This window comes from Scatophagus argus, chromosome 19, assembly GCF_020382885.2.
Source record: "Scatophagus argus isolate fScaArg1 chromosome 19, fScaArg1.pri, whole genome shotgun sequence".
NCBI classification, from domain to species: Eukaryota; Metazoa; Chordata; class Actinopteri; family Scatophagidae; genus Scatophagus; species Scatophagus argus.
This window is the reverse complement of record NC_058511.1, coordinates 847,599-865,893: the sequence shown is the minus strand read 5'-3', so window position 1 is coordinate 865,893 and position 18,295 is coordinate 847,599. Positions and strand designations below refer to the sequence as shown.

The 18,295-nt window shown below is 48.8% G+C and overlaps 1 protein-coding gene across 1 annotated transcript in view; it reads right to left on the bottom strand.

Annotated features, from left to right (window-relative positions):
- Nucleotides 1-18,295, bottom strand: part of LOC124050749 (rho guanine nucleotide exchange factor TIAM2-like) — a 31,852-nt gene that overhangs the window by 8,065 nt on the left and 5,492 nt on the right. Inside the window, exons 2-8 of the mRNA XM_046373558.1 lie at nucleotides 9,739-9,917; nucleotides 7,952-9,139; nucleotides 6,836-7,328; nucleotides 6,028-6,203; nucleotides 4,244-4,468; nucleotides 2,336-2,521; nucleotides 2,114-2,254 (exon numbers count right to left, since the gene is read on the bottom strand). Of these exons, the coding sequence (XP_046229514.1) occupies nucleotides 2,114-2,254; nucleotides 2,336-2,521; nucleotides 4,244-4,468; nucleotides 6,028-6,203; nucleotides 6,836-7,328; nucleotides 7,952-9,133 (2,403 nt within the window). The 5' untranslated portion in view covers nucleotides 9,134-9,139; nucleotides 9,739-9,917. The remainder of the gene's footprint in view (nucleotides 1-2,113; nucleotides 2,255-2,335; nucleotides 2,522-4,243; nucleotides 4,469-6,027; nucleotides 6,204-6,835; nucleotides 7,329-7,951; nucleotides 9,140-9,738; nucleotides 9,918-18,295) is intronic.

The following is an 18,295-nucleotide window of genomic DNA, read 5'->3' as shown; positions in this document are numbered from 1 at the left end:
AGATCATCTACACACGCACAGGAGGAAGAGGAGGATGGAAATGAAAACCAATTAAGGATGAAACAGCAGCAGGACACAGAGGAGGCGTCATGCTGGGGGGAAGACGGGGGACGAGGGAGGTTAAAAAAGGAGCAGAGCAGAGGAGGACAGGAGGTGAGGACAGGAGGTGAGGACAGGAGGTGGGGGAGTCATTCTGTGCCTCTGCAGAAAGATCAACAGTGAGGGACAAAGGAATTCTGGGAGAATAAAAGGCTCTCAGTCCTTTTAATCCTCCCCCTCCTCCCCCCTGCTCCCCCCTGCTCCACATCAGCGGGTTGCTATGAAACAGCTGTCCTCCCCCCTTCTCCTCTCTTCTCACATCTCTTCTTTGTTCTCCTCCTCAGGGGGTTAGAGAGCGACAGGTGGCAGCAGACGATGACACTGACTACTGTTCATGTCCAGAAGTGTGTGGACACTGTGTCCACATACATGCAGGCCCAACTTTATCTGTCTCTGCTCCAACACGCTGTAAACAAAGACAGGCGGGATGAAGTTGTGGAAAGTCAGAATTTCATGTTCCCTCTTCTCAGACGAGGAGGATCAGCTGCTTTTCACACACTGAAAACGCCGTGTCAGTTTATATTTAGACTTAATTAAAAACGATGAGTCGCGGAAAGAAAAGGACTTTGATACTAAAGTCTTTTCCGGATCAAAACCACAATTAGACCCAGGGAATCGTGGGAAAAAGAATGAGGGGTTGAGCTGTGCTGAAATTACAGGTTTGTGCAGAGGAGCTGCAGTCCGTCTGGAGTCTGAGGACCACCGACAGTCAGTAAACACATCGTCAGCACGCTGCAGTCATGACTCAACCAGAACCAGAACCCTGAGCTCTCTGTGCGACGCGTGACTTCATTTCACTTCATGTCCTCCATCTGTGGTTTTGAATTCAAGTTTCCATTTGCGACAGGAAGCTCGTGTCCGTTCTTGTTTCGACGTCCTCAAACATTCAAATCCTGTAGTGAAACTTTATATTTGGGATTCTTTCGTCCGTCTCACCGATGAACTGAGATCTCTGCCGCAGGACGAGCGGGAAAAGTAGATAAAAACGGCGCTGCCGGATGACGCCGGCTGAAACCCTTCACTGCACACTTGAAGCTTTTTGTGCTGACAGACGGCGGACTGCGAGTGTTTTGTGGAAGGAGCGAACCTCCTTACAGTAACAAACGTCTCCCGGACGAAGACAGCTGTTTGTCTCCTGCAGAGACGCAGCAATTGACTCCACATGTCCTTCAGAGATCAGAGTGAGTGTGTGTGTGGGTCTGCCCAGAAACCTCCCCGATCAGACCTGAGAACAGATCCACAAAACCAGCTCGCAGAATCTCAGAGTGGACTCAGAGTCAGTGCTGATGCTGTGAATCTGTTTGGAAGGAAGCGGTCAGGAATCAAAGCACACCCAAAGGAAAACATGTTTCCAGGTACGGCGTTCCTGTCGACGCTCTCCCACGCCCATGTGCTGTCAGACACACGCATGTTTGTAAGAGGGAACGTCTGTTTCCTGAGGTCATTTACACACAAAGTGAGCAGTTCAGTTGCTCAGTCAGACGCACTCAGCTTATGAGCCAGAAGCAGATGTTTGAAGTCACGGCTAAAATTACAAAAATGATGTCTTCGCCTTGAACAGAAACTGGATTTTAAAACTGCACAGTTTCTCCAACTACTGACTTTTACATCCTCAGAACACACTGAACTCTCTGACTGCTGGGTTTTCTGTAAAACAAAGCAAACTACCAGCTGATTGGATGTTAAACTTGTAGCAGGACAGAGACAGGAGACAAACATCTGGTGGAGCAGAAACGTCCCAAGCTAACCAGGGTGTCCTCATGCTTTTGGGCCTACAATGTGGACCGGAACAGAAGCGACACGAAGCTTTGATTCAGACTGCTGACACGCGTCACAGCGTTGAGGTGTGTCAGCTGCAGGGAGATCCGCCTCCTCTGCTCGCTCCGACTCCTGTTTATCTGGAGGGGCCCTCAGGGGCCGAGGACGATGGGAACCTCAGCTGGCTGATTACCCACAGTTGGAGCGCTGAAGGAACTCCTGACCTCGGACTGCGATGTGTGATGTGGTGTATTACCTGGGACGTGATGTGTCTGCCGTCCCTGTCGCGTCTCTCCAGTCCGTCCAGAGCCTTCAGGGAGGACGGCAGGCCCCTCCTCCTGTGGCCTCCTCCCAGCAGAGTCCGACCCCTCAGCGTCGGCTCATCTCGACTGCACACCTGAGGAGAGATGAGACGTCCGGTGTGAGAGGTTCGCCGTTTAGCGACAGAAGAGGAAGGTGATGTGGCGGCGGTTCTTACCAGGGCGTGGAAGGAGGACACAGAGAAGACTCCCAGGCGTCCCAGCAGGCTCTTGGAGGGCCGGCTGGCCACAGCGAGGAGGCTCTTGGGGTTCGGGAGCTCGCTGCCCTGCAGGCTGGACAGGTAGCAGCGCAGGCGGAACAGATCCAGGTTCAGTTTCTCCAGGTTCTGCTCCCACTGCTGGATCTGAACACAACAAGACTCATAAGAATCCTGCGCCGTCAGTCATCATGCGTCGACTTTGAACACTGACCGGAGCTGTTAGAGCAGCTTTAAGTCTCTGTGTGTCGAAGGACAGAAACAGCAGCCCTCTGCGAGCTCCTGATTGGCTGCTCATCGCTCTGAATGTCGCTGTTCTATTGGTTCTCTGTGCACCAGGAGGAAGTTGGTGTGGTGCTCATGTTAATATGTTGTCTCTTCCTTATGTGAGGAAGTTGTTTTGTTTGATCAGAAGAGCAACAAAAGGAATTTCTCCTCCCCCTCTTCATCTGTCCTCCCTTCTATCTTCCTCCCCCCTCCTCTTCCTCCCCTCTCTGACTCTTTCCCACACCGGCTCAAGCACTTAAACTTAAAATAGAAATAAACTGACATCCTCATTACAAAAACCAAACTATGGCTCTTCTCCATTTTCCAGCGTGTCTCCCCTCCGTCCTCCCCCTCTGCCCCCTCCCAGTCTCCCCTCAGCCCCCCCATTCCCTCCGTCCTCCCCCTCTCCCCTCTGCCCCTTCACCCCCCCTCCTAAGATTAGCCTGTAATCTGCAGTTAAAGCAGTTCAAACAGCAGCTCTGGGATCAGTTTCACAGTTCACAGAAAAAGATGAACCAGCTGCTAAATGATTCATTTTGTCTTTCCTCACATTTACTGTAATTTAGATCAACGTGTCACCACTGCAACTTTAATTTAACCTTTGATATGAATCAACTACTCACCATTTTAATCCCCAGTTTTTCAGTCCCAACTAAAGAGTCCAGTACTGAGCACATGCAGCACTGCAGGTCCCACTGGACCGTGTTGTCTAACAAAGCTATGAGTCCTCGTGCTCATGTCTTAGGACGTCATGCTGCCTCACATCATGTAATATGAACCATCACAGTGAGCTGCTGAACATCACATTTCAGACCGTTTAGCCCATCGATCACGAGGGGCAGTTAAACCCAATACATCCCATAATAAAACAATACATCCCGTACTGACACACTGAAGCACAAAACACAAACGCAGGGGTTGTAGGCTGCAGCAGAAGCGGGTGGATGAGACCTCCCGGGGCTGCCGAGGGCGAGATTCTTCTCGCCCTCGGCCAGCTTTGGGTTTTTATGCTGCCGTCACCACTTCGACATTTGCTTGGTGATGTCACTGCGTCATCTGTGTCCGTCGTGAGCAGGAAAGCGTTTGTTGTTTCAGGCTGCCGGTAACAGCCCCAAACATCTGGAACAGATATTAAAGCGGACTCCACGTGAGTCTGAGCTCGGACATTTTTCTGCTCTGCAGCTGCCAGAACATCCTGGAGGCTGATTGTTAGGTAAAGACGTCTGAGAGCGGAGAGTTTCCTCCTGCTCCGCCAGCTGGACGCTAACAGCTTCACGAGATGCCTGCAGCTTTCACCTGAGCTCAGGGTCCACCTTCACTTAGCAGGAAAAGGCCTTGAGCACAGAAGAAGGTCTCACAAATGAACGGAAAAACTGGCACTTCAGCTTATTGGAACAGTTTTTAAATAAACAATAAAATATTCTGCAACGATTTGTGACTCTAAACCACAAATGTTTACGTCCAGCTGACTGAAATGTTTTATGAAATCGATAATGGAAACAGTTTTTCGATCAGCGCAGCTCTGGGCTTCGCTGGTGCCACTGAACCTCAACTGGAAGCGAACCTGTGACCCTCAGGCCGGGCCGCCTTAAAGCCACTGACCTGCGTCTCCACAGCCCTCCTGTTCTTCTGCTCCCTGATGACGGACAGCTGCAGCTCGGCCATCTTCTTCATCTTCCCGTCCATGTCGATCTTGTGCAGCAGCGAGCGGCTCTGGCAGCGGAGGAGGCGCAGCGTGTCGTCCCTCCCCTGACGCTTGGCCAGCAGCGAGGCGCTCGCCGAGTGGATCGCCGTCACCCAGTTCTCCAGGTCGGTCTGGTTGGTGGCCTGCAGGGGAGACGGACAGCAGCAAGTCAAAGCTGCATTAGGCGGACGCAGAGTACGGAGAAACATTCACTCAAGTACTGTACCTAAGTACAGCTTTGAGATACTCCAGGGGTAAACATAATACTTTTTACTGCAGCTACTAGTTAGATTTCACATGAAATGCTAACGTACTCAGTCATACCCAAAGCATGTAAAATCAGCTCAGCGTCGACAAACCGGAACATTAAGATGCTCTGAGACGTATTTGTTGTGTCTGTTCCACAGGAAAGCTTCTCAGATGTTTACCTATTTGGATATTTATGAAACTTGAAACTTTTTCATTATGTTTTCTGTCAATCTGTAAAGCCGACATGAAGGTCTGGGTGCTGTTTCAAAGTCTTCTTTACAGTCCCAGCCTTAAAACTCACAGTGAATGTAGGACTTTTAAAATACTGTTTACTTCCTGCGAGACTTTAAACATTAATGAGAACTTAACATCAGAACGGTCAAATGCAGAAGAGCAGCTCTCGTTCCGTGACACTAATCCAGCAGCTCGTTGTCGTACACAGGAGCTTTTGTTGCAGTAATTAGTCGGGTGTTGTGACTCCCATTAGAGGGCTTTCACCTTCCTCCACCCTCCTCCACCATCCATCTTCTACTCCTTTCAGCTCCTGACAAAAGCTCCTCGACGCCTCGGCAGCGCTCCTCCTCCTCCTCCTCCTCCTCCTCCTCCTCCTCCTCGGTGTGATCTGAGTGTCTGTACACACACTCCACAGCTCGAGGAGTGCGAGTTACTCTGGGAATAAAAGAGCTTTCTGAGCTCGTAAAAAGAAGAAGATAAACGCTCCCTTGGTAAATCTGAGGTCAACAGCGCTGCTGCCGGGAGGGACGCAGGAAACGTGTGGCATCTATTTTCAGACCAGTTCTGTGACCTCTGACCCTCTTCAAGTCGCTGGACTGTGGCCCTGATTGGCAATAGTAATATTGGCAGTATTACTATTTCCTGTTCTCTTTTCTTCTTTCTTTCTTTCTTCTTAACTCAGTGGCTTGATGAGCAAGAAAAAGCTACATTTTTTGTCAGTCTGTTTTACATTTTACTGCTTTCATATGCAGTCAAGTCTATTAGCTGCCGTCTACTGGAAAAGGCTTAGCTTTAGCGTTAGCTTTGTCTCCAGAGGAGCTCAGTGGTGTGAAGCAGGCAGAAATACAGCATTCAGCAAGTACAAAAAGACGCAGAGAAAACCCTGCAGTGGGCTCAGGCTCTGTGCATGTTTGTGGTGAGGCTCATGGTTCTGCGCTGGAGCGAAGCCACAACCCTGCGTCCTGTTGAGTCAAACTGAAGGAGTACGGTGGGAAAAGAAACACAGCCGACAATCAAGAGTCAGACAAGCTGCAGAAAACCGAGGACTCGAATATAGAAAGAACAGAGACGAGAAGATACTGTGGAAGTGCTGCACAGAAACAGGAGATTAAAATGTGGTTCTGCTTGTGTGTGAATCGTATGACTGCAGATTTTTGGATTCCTGCTCAACAGTAAACACAGACAGAAACACAGGTGTGTGTGTGAGCCGTGTTCTCACCTGGAACAGGTAGACGTCTCCGTGCGAGTTGCTCAGGCAGAACACGTGTTCCTTCTTGGGATGTTCTGGGACGGCCTGGACGATGCTGTCGTCAGCCAGCAGAGCGTAGCGAGGAGAAAGCTCCTGTTCGCCGCTCACGTTCTTCCCGTATGTCTCGTAAAACAGCAGAGTGCAACCTGAGGATACAGCATAATCAGTTACTCCCATCATCCACCACCCAGACAGAGTTCACGTCAGCTCCAGTAAACCCAAATCAAAAGTCCCAGCACTCAGCAGCTGTCAGCCCGGCAGAGGAAGGAATGAAAAGGGAGTCGGTCCATGTTGGCGGCTGCAGCTATGAGAAAGGAGAGTCACTCTGTAGCGTGAGCTAGCTAACATGCTAACTCTACAACGTTTCACTGACACGACGGGTTGGTGTTTAATGTTTCCAATTTTCACAGTCTGATTCTCAAACAGTTTGATGACAAAGCGTGCCTTTCTGTTGACAAACGGTCTTTCAGACTGACAGGATCAGTTTCTTCTGACTGAGGTCCTGTGCTGGTCAAGGCGAGGGACTGAACAGGTGTATCATCACACTCTGAAAACCTTTTGAGACTCACGATGGACCGTTTTAACAAAGAATCAAAACGCAGCATCTTTCTTATTCACCATATTCTCATCAAAACCCAGAGCCTACATTACCCACAATGCAACGTGACTGTCTCGGTGACATCGGGTCACACAGAGGGATGTCTGGTAAATGCTGAGTAGCAGACATAGACAGTCAATGACTTATCTCCACGCTGCCCGTCCAGGTGGTGGGACGTACCTTTCAGTGTGACCCAGTAATGTCTCCACTTGCGGCGAGCCACCAGCTCCAGCTTCCTGTCCTTGTTGACAGTGAGAAGAGCTTTGAAGGTGAGCCATCCAGCCCGTCGCACCACACCTTGCTCCTTCTCAAACAGGACATCCAGCTGCTCGCCTCCTCCTGCCTCCACCTCCCCATCCATCTCCTCCTCCTCCTCCTCCTGCTCCTCCTCCTCCTCCTCTCCACCACCCTCTGACGGATCGGTCGGGTCGGCTGTGCTGCTGCAGCCTGTCTCCAGCTCCTGCATGAAGCTGTCGTAGACGTTCTGCCGCTGAACGTCGCTGCTCTGGTTCAGGTTCAGGCTTCTGGAAGAGCCACACTGAGCTGCTGGGAACTGGTTCTGGTTCTGGTTCAGAGTGCGAAGAGGGTTGGAGGTCCACAGCATGCTGCAGCTAACCAGGCCAGAGTCCAGCCCGCTGATGAAAACATCACTGGTGCTGCTGCTGTATGGCTCCTGAGGAGGAATCACATTCAATTTTTATTGTACAAAACTGAAACTGTACAAACAAAACTGTAATTCCCCCTGTGACCACTAGAGGCACATAAAACTCATGATTTTAGTGTCAGAAGTTAAAACAAGACATGTAAAGCATGCGTCTGAGTACATTCAAGATTTTTCTTCATGTTCAGACAGACTGGGTGTGAATGTATCTTCTAACAGGAACACACTCAGTTCCACACACAACGTCCTGCCGCCACAAATACTCACTACAGCATCAAAGGTGGATTCATCCACCGCTGAAAATAGTCCCTCACAAGTGCACTATTTGCTCCTGTTTGTCCACTTAAAAACTAGACTGAGCAGCTGTTTTAGGAGAAGACAGCAAATGCTGAGAGGCTGAGTAACACATTGTTGAGTCTCTCCATTGGATTTATTGACAATAACTTGAATTAACATGATTTTCTGTTTCAGTTGTTTGGTAAAATTGCTTTTACAGAGACGTGTTTACTAGTTAGTTTTAACAAGACAACTTTCCCCTTCATTACAGATAACTGGCTGTTTATGTGCAGCTGGTTGTGAGCTAATACACCTTTTGTGTTTAATGTTTACAATTACATGACTGCTGCTGTTCCTACCTGGATCCTTCTCTTCTTCCTGCTCAGACTTCCTGTCCAGTCGCTGAGTCGTCTAATTCGGCTCTTCAGGAAGTCTTTGCGGTTGTTGGTTGAGGTGTTGCTGTTGACAGGCTCGATCCTGCGACAGGGTAGCGTGAAGGAGGAGTACAGCTGTTCCACGCCTCCTCCTGATGCCTCCTCCTCATGGATGACATCATCCAGTAGCGCCGCGGAGGAGAGGGTGGCGCCCTGTTGCTGCAGCGAGGCGTCCGGCGTGACGGGGAAGGCGGGCAGCGCGTTGTGGCGGGAGCAAACGTTGTCCAGTGAGATGGTGGAAGGTGAAGCCGAGCTGAAGTCTCTCAGGTCCGGCTGCAGGATCATCGAGCCTCCGATGCCGCTGTCATCCGTTCGCCCGGAGGAGCAGGTGTTGTAACCTGCGGCAGAGGTGAACTCACTGGTCTCTGCAGCGGGGAAGAGGAGGCTGGAGTTAAATCCAGGTGAAATGTCCACCTGGGCTGAGAAGGTGTTGTATCCGCTGCTGGTGGTGGCGGTCTCCTCAGTGCGGGCGGAGGAGTAGTAGTTGGTGTACCCGCTGCAGTTAGCCGTGCTCTCCCCGCAGACGAACACGTTGTCAGCCAGCTCGCCGCCGGTGCCCCACGGCGAGTCGTACCAGGAGCCGTCGGAGCTGAGCGAGCTGCCCTTGCTGGTGCGGAGGCAGGGCTCAGCGACTGAGGCGGCGGCGGTGGTGCTGGCGGGGAGGCCGGCCAACCCCTGTGGCTCCATGGAGACGACCCTTTTGTTGGTGAACTCCACCCTCATGCTACCATCTTTGCTGAGCAGCACCTTAGGGCTGCCGCCACTCTCCAGAGACGCCCGCTCGCTACGAATCCTATTGCTCCCACTGCCATTCACCAGGAAACCAAACTGGTTCCCCCGCTCCCCTCTGACGTACCTCTGAGGAGATCCTGCTCCCAGTTTGGTCACTTTGGGTGCATGTTCATAATGCCAGGAGGTGTGTGGGGGGCCAGCAGCATGCTGGTTCTGGTAGCTCCTCCCCCGGCTCTGGTTGCCTCCCTGACTGCTCCTCCACCAGCTGCGAGCTGACGGCACCTCCTCCCTCCTGGAGGAGAACCTGAGCGAGCAGGAGGGTTTGGCAGAGGAAGCCAAGCTGCTGTGACTGTGACTGCTGTCTGTGTTTCCCATCGTAACCTGGAGGAAGACGAAGGAGGATGACATCATCAGCATGAGACAGACAGACGTCCACAGTGATGTCACAGTGTACCGAGTACACTTCAACCTCACTGCAGCAGACATGAAGTTAAACCACAGGAGATTTTCAGGTCAAATCAACTTGCTAACTGAATTAAAATAAGGCAAATCAGGTTTTGGTAATCCAGCCTTGACTCCTGCACAAAACTACAACTTAACCACAACTTAACCAACATCTAAAATGTTGGTTAAAGACTGCAGTACTAACAGCATTACTACTGCTGCTAGCACGGCCAACAGTTTCTGTGCTGCTGCTCCGAAAAACTAAAACTCTTCACACTTTATTTATTTTAATCAGATCAAAACATCTTCAGTCCTCTGATGAATATAAATCAATACGAAAAGCAGCGTTTGTATGTACTGACATCATTTTCACCTGCACAAAACAAACATCAGAGGCGAAATGAACAATCACTAAGACTAAAACAACAGCAAACTACAAATAACAAGTAAAGAAAAAAAGGAGAAAACTTCCATCAAGGAACAAAAGGGAACAAAAGAGAATAAAATAAAAGTAAATGAAGTGTGAGGAGTTTTACCGGTTTGTTGTTTCTGTCGTCAGAAACAGAAGCTCAGCAGCTCCTTCATGCTCCGTCCTGCTGCCTCCGCTCTCTCTCTTCACTGCTGAAGCTGCCTCCGTCGCCTCCAGCTGCTCCTTCTCTCTCCCTCTCTCAGTGTTTGTCTATGTCGCTCGCCCGCTCTCCTCACACCGGCTCATCTGTTGGGGGAGAACAGAGGAGGGAGGGGCTTCAGGAGCTTCAGCACACAGACTTTGCTTTTGTATACCCCCACCCCCACCTCCTCCTCCTTCTCCTCCTCCTCCTCCTCAGTAAACCTCTTCCATGACGTCTCTGCTTCTTAAACCAGACCTCACTCTGTCTTCTGTTTATTTTGGTTTTCTGGAATGTGAAGCAATTTTCTCCTCATTTTCTCTCTTTCGCTTTCTTTTTTTACGGAGCGCCGGCCTGACAGCAGCAGGCTGAGGTCATCAGACAGCAGCTATTTTAAGACAGTCCAGGTTTTCAGCAGGACTGCAGTTCAGGGGCTCAACGTTACTTTCATTACAGATTCATGGACAAAGATAAATTCTGACAACAATTTCACAAAGTCAAAGACAAACCCCCACCCCCCAAAACAAGCCGACTGGACCTGACACACTTAGTGGAAAATTTATTTCAAACAAGCTGTGCATAAAATCATTTTCAATATAGGCTACGTATTTTTGCCCTCTCACATGTAAAGCGTAACTGCTGATGGCTCATCAGAAACTCAGGCGTATTTACTATCTGAGCTTTGGATTTATCAAAGGACAGGACCTCAGCCAGAACGAGTCCTCCTGATGAGACCACACCAGGAGACTGTTGGCAAAGAGCTGAGCCCTGGATGAGACCACCAGTTCTCTTTTTGAGAAGATTTTATCCCAACGTCTCCCATCAGGTGTTTTATTACAGGAAGTGCAGAAATCCAAGACCAAAACAGTCGAACATCCTGTCATTGTATGGACGGGGTCACGGAGAAGGTTTAAGACAGAACCAGGACTTGAGTCCTGCAGGCTGCTGTTAGCGCCTTGTTTTAGCTGTTAAACTGCACAGAAACAGGAGGAAGACGGGGATCGACGGGGTATCGATCGGAATCTGTTCGGTACTGAAAGGCAGTGCTGAACGTGTGCCCAGAGTCCTGATCGTGCTGACTGATCCTTTGATCAGAGTTTGTATGTTTTAGACTGTATTTCATTTAGTCCAAGATTTTGTGCAGCTGCTTGTGTTTATACAACATTTATTCCAGAACTTTCCATAATCTGTGAACAGAACTTCCAGTCTGCCCTGCTGCCGCACTACAAAAAATCCAAAAGTTAGACGTCCTGTGCAGAACGATAAAGAGCTTCCTGAGCGAACCGGCCAGAGGTCAAAGAAGGTCAAACGACTTGAGGTCGAGTGTGTTCGCACAGCGAGCCGAGGCAGGGCGACGCCCGTCCTGTTCCAGAGGTGAAGGACTGAGGAGAAAGGAGGGGGACAGAGAATCGAGAACTGACAGCGACACAACGCACCACTGACCCTGAACGCATCACAGAGCTTTGACCTGCCTCACTGAAACAGGAAGAGCTGAGGAGAAAGCTGGAACAGAAGACAGACGAGAGAAAACACTGTGACAGGAGCTAACTGAACAAGTGCCAGACCTCAGTATGTGCTGAAGGTTTGGTCATGAAAAGATGGCTGACAGGAAGCAGGAAACAATGACATCCTCCTCGTCAGACTGCGAAAGACTCACCAAACAGCATGTGAATACAACATCAATGTCTAAACTCATTTTGCTTTTTGCGTGCTTTTTCATGCTAGATGCGAATGTCATCAGTAAAGAAGATGTCATGTGACGCAGTGTAAAGAGCGAGAGGGCTGTGGCGGTGGACTCGGGAGACCAGCGTTGGACCTCAGTTAGGTACTGGTAATGTATTTTGATTATGTCATGTCAGTAAACTTATCTCAGCTGCTCCTTTCCAAAACGTCAGCGAGTAGGTTTCATGTCAAACCAAACTGGGACCGACTTCAGCCTTTCCTGCACTTCCAGAACTCATAAAATGTGTGTGGTGTTAAATCTTGGAGTGCGTGAAATGACAGCTTATGAAGCGTCGTAAAGGCTGAAGTGAGTGCTGACTCTCACCCATCACTGACTCCCCCCCTCCCCCATCAGACAATCGGCTCTGAATGGAGAAAGTCTGCCATCCACTTTTGTGTGTTCGTCCTATCGGCCATCTGCCAGCTCGCAGGACGCCCCGCCACGGGTGACCCCTCCCATTCTTCATGAACAAAGACCCTCCTCACCCCTCACCCCCTGCCCCCTCCCCCCAGGCAGGCGTGAGGCCGACATATTGAAGGAATTCATCAGATTTGAATTGAAAAGAATCTGATTAAAGTGCAGATTGAGGTTTGTGTGCAGCGATGCCACCTGTTCCCGAAGTGGATTTTATCATCTGCTATGAGGAGACGGACAACCTGAAGAGCCACTAGTTCAGACTGTGGAAGAACGATTTCTCTTCCTGTGTTTCAGAGTGCGTGAACACGCTGTCAGCCTGTCCACAGTCACATTCTGCAGAGGTTCATGTCTCACATAACAAAGCAAAGGACTGTGATGTTTCAGAAAACAGAATATTATTTATTGAATAAACCACCTCGCCTACTCGTTTGGCTGTGCTAATGCTAATGCTAATGCGAGGTGGAAGAGGGGCTCCTGGATCACCGCAGGCTCACATGGTGTCAACACCCGTAACCACGGTAACTGTACTTAACAAAGATGAAGACACCTGAAGCCTCAAGATTAAAAATTCATGACACGACAAAACTCCAAATCCAAAAAGTTGGGAACAAAGAGAAAAGTCAGCTACAACCTGAAATGATCAAGCTGATCAGTCAACGCAAATTAATAATGTAAGGAAAAATATCAACACCAAACAACCAGCAAAATGTGCTGATTCAGGACAAATCTCAGTGACGGACTCAGCGCTCGGGCTTCTTTTATTTCTTTTCTCAGTGTGATGAAGCTTTTGTCTCGAGGCTGAGAGGACGCAGGAAACAGGAAGTCCAGATCAGCAGTAAACAGCAGGAAGCTGAAACGCCTCCTGCAGCAGCAGATACTCAAACACAAACCCTCAGACTGCTCCCTCACACTCAGCATGTTCATTATTAACGTGCATCATTTTTCACTCTCAGCACCCAGCACTTTTTGTTTTCATTCCTGATGGATCTGCTGCTTATCTTCTCCATGAATCTATTTGTTTGGTTATAAAAAGTCCATCAGGTGATTGGAAAAATGAATGTGAGTGGAGCTTTAAATTCAAACTCAGATCACAAACGGAGCTCACAGCTTGGTGTCATCAAAATCCAGTTTATTTTTCAGAAGTTTTTAGTCAAAGCACTGAAACATACTGCTGTAACCAACAAAATCTACCTCTACTGGACCACAGCCCCTGGAGGTGGGTCCCTTCTGCCCAGTGACATCATGCAGGTTGTGAAAGACTGAGCTGTGATTGGCTAGGGACCAGGTGTAGTCTGTCATGCCTACAAGATCTATAATCTGTAGTCTGACAGTGAGACATCTGAACAGATCAAAGATCGTCAGGGGCTTCAGTGCTTCTGGGCAGGACGCTCTGACGCTCTCAGAGTTTTCCTCTCCGAGTCTCCACTTCATGTTCCTGCGGATCGAATAACTACACTCCGTCCAGCAGGATGTGTTTTTGCCACTGCAACCTGCCAAAATGTTCCTCCATTTCCAAACTCTGAAGTGACGGGTCCAGACTACGTACAGACACAAACATGCTGTTAATAGTGGTGTGGTATACTACATGTAACACCACCCTGACAGTTTCCATGGAGCTGGATTGACTAACACACCCTCAGGTCAGCGAGTGCAGCCACACAAACCCTGATGATGCATTCAGTCACATGATCCATCAGTTGCCTCCAAAAAGTAAATCAGACCAAACCTCGGCAAGATGACACGAGCACAAACGACACGCTGATGATTTATCTGCTCGTACAGTTGCAGCAGTAGGTAGGTAAAAGCCGCCAAAAACCAAGGCCGTGCACTGAACACATCATGTCTGGACTACAGGTTCTGCCTCTGCTGCCACAGGAGGTACATTCACTCTCAAAGGAAGTGCACATGGTGACAAAGAAGAAGAAAAAGAAAGCAGATGCACCCAAAACAAACTTCAACCGTTCTGTAAACATTTAAGGAAACTAAACCAGAAAGAAGAACCAGTAAAGGTTAGAATATAAGAACATACAATGTTGTTCTTTGTTTGTTCTTGATTTCCTGTAGGAATGAGAGCGTGTGGCCCACGTATCAAGACTGAGACCGGACTGCAGCAGTCTGGGTCTGATCCCAGAGACTCTAATCCATTTGGCCCAGTAACATTTTGAAAGTCTAGAAGAGCCGCTTGACGAGTTGTGGAGGACTAAACAGGAAGTTAGCTGCACATGCTCTAAAGGCCTCACACTGCGAAGGCATTGCCGAAGAGTTGAGTAATTTTATACCCGACAAGAGAAACTATTTGGGCTTCATGTGCAGCTTTCATAGAAATGAATGGAGCTGATCCAGATGTATCCCTCACACACCCCTCGGCCCCTCCCCCCTTTATGATGATTTAATTTTCAGTCTGATGACCAGAACAGGTCCCGGGTGACATGTCTGAATGAGACATTCAGTTAACTTTCATATGAACCACAGACTTGCAGCACTAATTCCGAGTACAACGGTGAAATCTTGTGGTGACCAGAAGAAGCTCTACGAGAGCAGCAGCTCCACCACACCGATTCAGTAAGCCGTTTTCTTTCAAACAAACACCCTGATGTGCAGACGCAGCACTGTCCACTGTGTTCAGGCCTTGCTGGACGTTTTGGGGTTTGATTGTGCAGCACGCACGGGGGAGGGGTTTGTGTTGTGTTTTGCCAAGGAGCAAAATGAGTGCTCCACCTCCCCATGGGAACGCACAAAGCAGCAGCTTCGATAAGGAGGAGGGGGGGGCTGGAGCCACTGTGCCCCCATCAGAGGAAGTGCGCCTGGGCCCGGGCGGGGTGGGGGTCTGTTTCCTGTCCTGGCTGACTGGGGTCCTTGTCCTGGCCGTGAGCAGACGGGTGGGGCCCCCGGACTCAGGTGGGGCCGAGTGTTGGGTTTGGTGTGGCCGCTGCAGCTGCTTCCTCCTCTGGAGAGCCTCAAAGATCCCGAAGACGAGAAGAACACCACAGCTCATTCACACCGAGCTGATCTGGGATCAGTTGCAGCAGCTTTAACAGACTTCAGACTGAAGTCAACTGATCTGACTGGAATCAGCACAATCACAAGATTCTGTTCAAAGTAACTCCTGTGAGCTGCTGATGGCAAACGACCACTCTGACCTTCAGATGGAGAAAGTTCATGTCAACTGTGTCACATTGTCCAGTTTTTATGAAGCTGCTCAGCTGGAGTACCAAGTCTGACAAGAGTTTAGCTGAAAACTGATTAATCAGTTCTCAAATAGCCGAGACAACTATCTCAACAAGTTCAGGATGCTAAACTGGTTCCAGCTTTGTGAATTTGTTTCTTCATCCTTCATTAACTGAGTGACTTTGGGCTTTGGCCTTACAGAAGTGACTGATGGGTTCTGGTACATTTAGTGTTTTCTTCTTTAGATGATTCTCTGAGAAGTAATCAGCAGACTAATCAATAATGAAAACATTTTGCAGTTGGAGGCCAGATTTGTTGTGCAGGTAGTTTTGGACCTCGTTACGGTGACGTGGTTGGATTCTGGGTGCTGTAAGCTATAGACTCCCAACAACCAATCAGCTGCCACCTCACTCACTAAAAACACAAACACAGAAAAATCCTTTTTAGTGCATGCTGCCCCTCGTCATGTCCTCCTCCCATCCTCATCCTCAGGTCCCCAATCAGGCCATTCAGCTGCTGTGATGGATCGAGTCTCTGCTCTAATTGACGGCTAATTGAATGAAGAGGTGGTTGGTGTTGTGGAGGCTGACAGACTCGGGCGGTGCTGCAGAGCCTAATCACATTTGGTGGCAGGTCAAATGTAGTTTGGTTTAAACAGCAGAAGGTTATCTGCAGTAAACTGTCATTAAATCAGAGTTAGTCCATGTCTGCCTGCCCTCTTCCTCCCCCATTTGTGTTATTAGACGCCACTTCTTGGCTGTTTCTAGCTCAAAATCTACAAAGATCTACAAACAATATTTAAATTCCATTACTTCCAACATGCTGAACTAATTGAGAAGATGTTTGTTTTGTCTCTGGGCATCCAGTCCAGGACATGTTTAGCCTAGCTTAGCACAAAGACTGGAGGCGTTAGCTAGTCCAGTCTGCCGGTTTAGCGACTGTTCAGACAGACTTGGATGGTGGATTTTGCTGCTTACATTTATCAGATTGTGATGACATATCTGACAGCTCGATCCCACGACGACTTTGAGCCCCTTAATGACTGAGTGGCCGAGTGTGTGAGAGGCAAACGGAGGCGTGTGTGCCGATGACACTCGTCTTCCTCCTCTTCTGGCCTTCATCACAGAGAGGCCTGAATAAAACGATGTCGTGCCAGGAGTCGGCACCTCTGATTCAGCCTCCAGATGCTGCTGACATTTTGAGATGGTCTGAATCCAATCTGGATAATTCTGATCTAGATTAATGGTCTTGGCCTACTGGTGAGATCAAGGTGAGTGAGGCAGTGGAAATCATCTTCCCGTTCAGTTCTCATGAAAATGTTCTTCTATATTCAGCTCCTTCCAAAACCAAAGCCCTCAATCTGAGCTAAAATCTTAACTCACAACTGAAGTGAAAGGTTAAAAATGTTTCTCTGCTGTAACTGCAGCATCAAACACACTGATGGTCCTTTACGGGTCACTTGTTTCCACTAAAAGAACGTGTTGTGTTCCTCTGAGATGAAACTCAGACTGGCTTTGACTGAAAACAGGAGACGAAGCGACGAGTAAAGCGAGTGAGTAACGACGTTGGTCACAAAAAGCTCGCTGGTTGAAAGGAGCCAAACCAGCCAAACAAACAAGCCAGCCTGAAGATGTCCAATGATGGCTGCTGAAGCTTGTGTTTACCTGCTGCTTTAATGAACTCAAGGTGTTCTTCGTGACCATGTTGGCCTGTGGACCAGCTCGTGAGTCCACAGCTCAGCACACACACACACAAAGCTAAACACAGTAATTAGCAGGACTGAGCGGTTAGCCAAAAGCTGGAGTCCTACCACAGAGTAAACAGAGTCTGAAGGAGCGCAAACAAACTGCACTCCACATGAATCTGTTCAGTGACAGAAAGATCGAGACATTTCTGATCGGTCTTTGGAGTACAGAAGTACATGGTCAAACATCTTGAGGGTTTGGACCAAAACCAAATCGCTCATTCTTTGGCCCTGCAGAAAACATGAACAGGACTGAGCCTCATTTAGGCTGCTGAAACCAGTGAAGCTGGTTGGCTCATGTCAACTCTATTGTGAAGTCTAGTCAGCACCAACATCGACGCTTCATCTAAACCTTTCATATATCCAACAATGTTTCAGTACGTATGAGTTGTGAGGCCCCAGCGGTCACAGACCTCCAACAGAATCCAGGATCTCAGAGGTTCCACTGTATGTATTCATACAGCTTTCATTGAGAGTTTTGTCTTCCATTTTGATCATATCTAAGTGTGCTGTACCTACAAAGGCACATAAGTAGTGTCTTCTATGTGGCTGTAAAGTCTATAGAAAAGTCAGATTTGGACCAGAGGCCTCGCAGTGCCATTCACACCCGAGCTTGGCATGACATTGTTTCGCTGCTTACGTCAGACGTCATATCTGATTGGAATGATTGCCAGACCTTAAGAATAAGATGAATAACCCCTGACCTTCACTTCACTTCCTTCACTTCCAGAGCAGACAGTCTTGAGAACAATCTGCAGGCTGAAACAAGCTTTAAATCAGGTACAAGAAGCTCTTTACTAACTAACGGACTAACTAATGGAATTTACTTATTTAAAAGGTTTCTCAGACTCCTCCTCATCTGTCCTGTTTGAATCCTGAGAATAATGTTTCCCCTGCTGCCCTGAGGATGAGATTAAAGAGTTTCGGATCAGCTCAAAACAAGCTCAGAGAGCAAAACAGGGCACAGGAGGCTCTGTCTGAAGGCAGGTTAACAGCTCTCGGCGGTTTGTACCAGCTCGGTTTGGTCCTGGAGGGTCACAGGCTGCAGCCGCTGAGCCTCAGAGGAATGTCAAAGCTTTTACAGTAAACTCAATGAGGTGAACAAAGTATTCCAAAGAGAAACAACTGCTGGGGTTGTTGTTTGTGGGCTGAGCGCTCGTGCGGAGTCGTGGAAATGATCCTGATCAGACCGAGCAGCCGGGCTGCGGCTGAGAAAACACCTCCGATCGCGGCGGAGACCAAAGAGAGCCGACTGAGCGGAGAGGCCTCGAGTGCACAGAAACATTAGACACAGATAAATATATAAGTTAAAATCAGTACAACCGGGCTTAATTTGCATATCTACTACTTAACCAAATACCTCAAAATTCAGAAGCTTGAAGACCAAAAACTATTGACACACAGAAAGATTTTCATCATTCACAAAGGTTCAG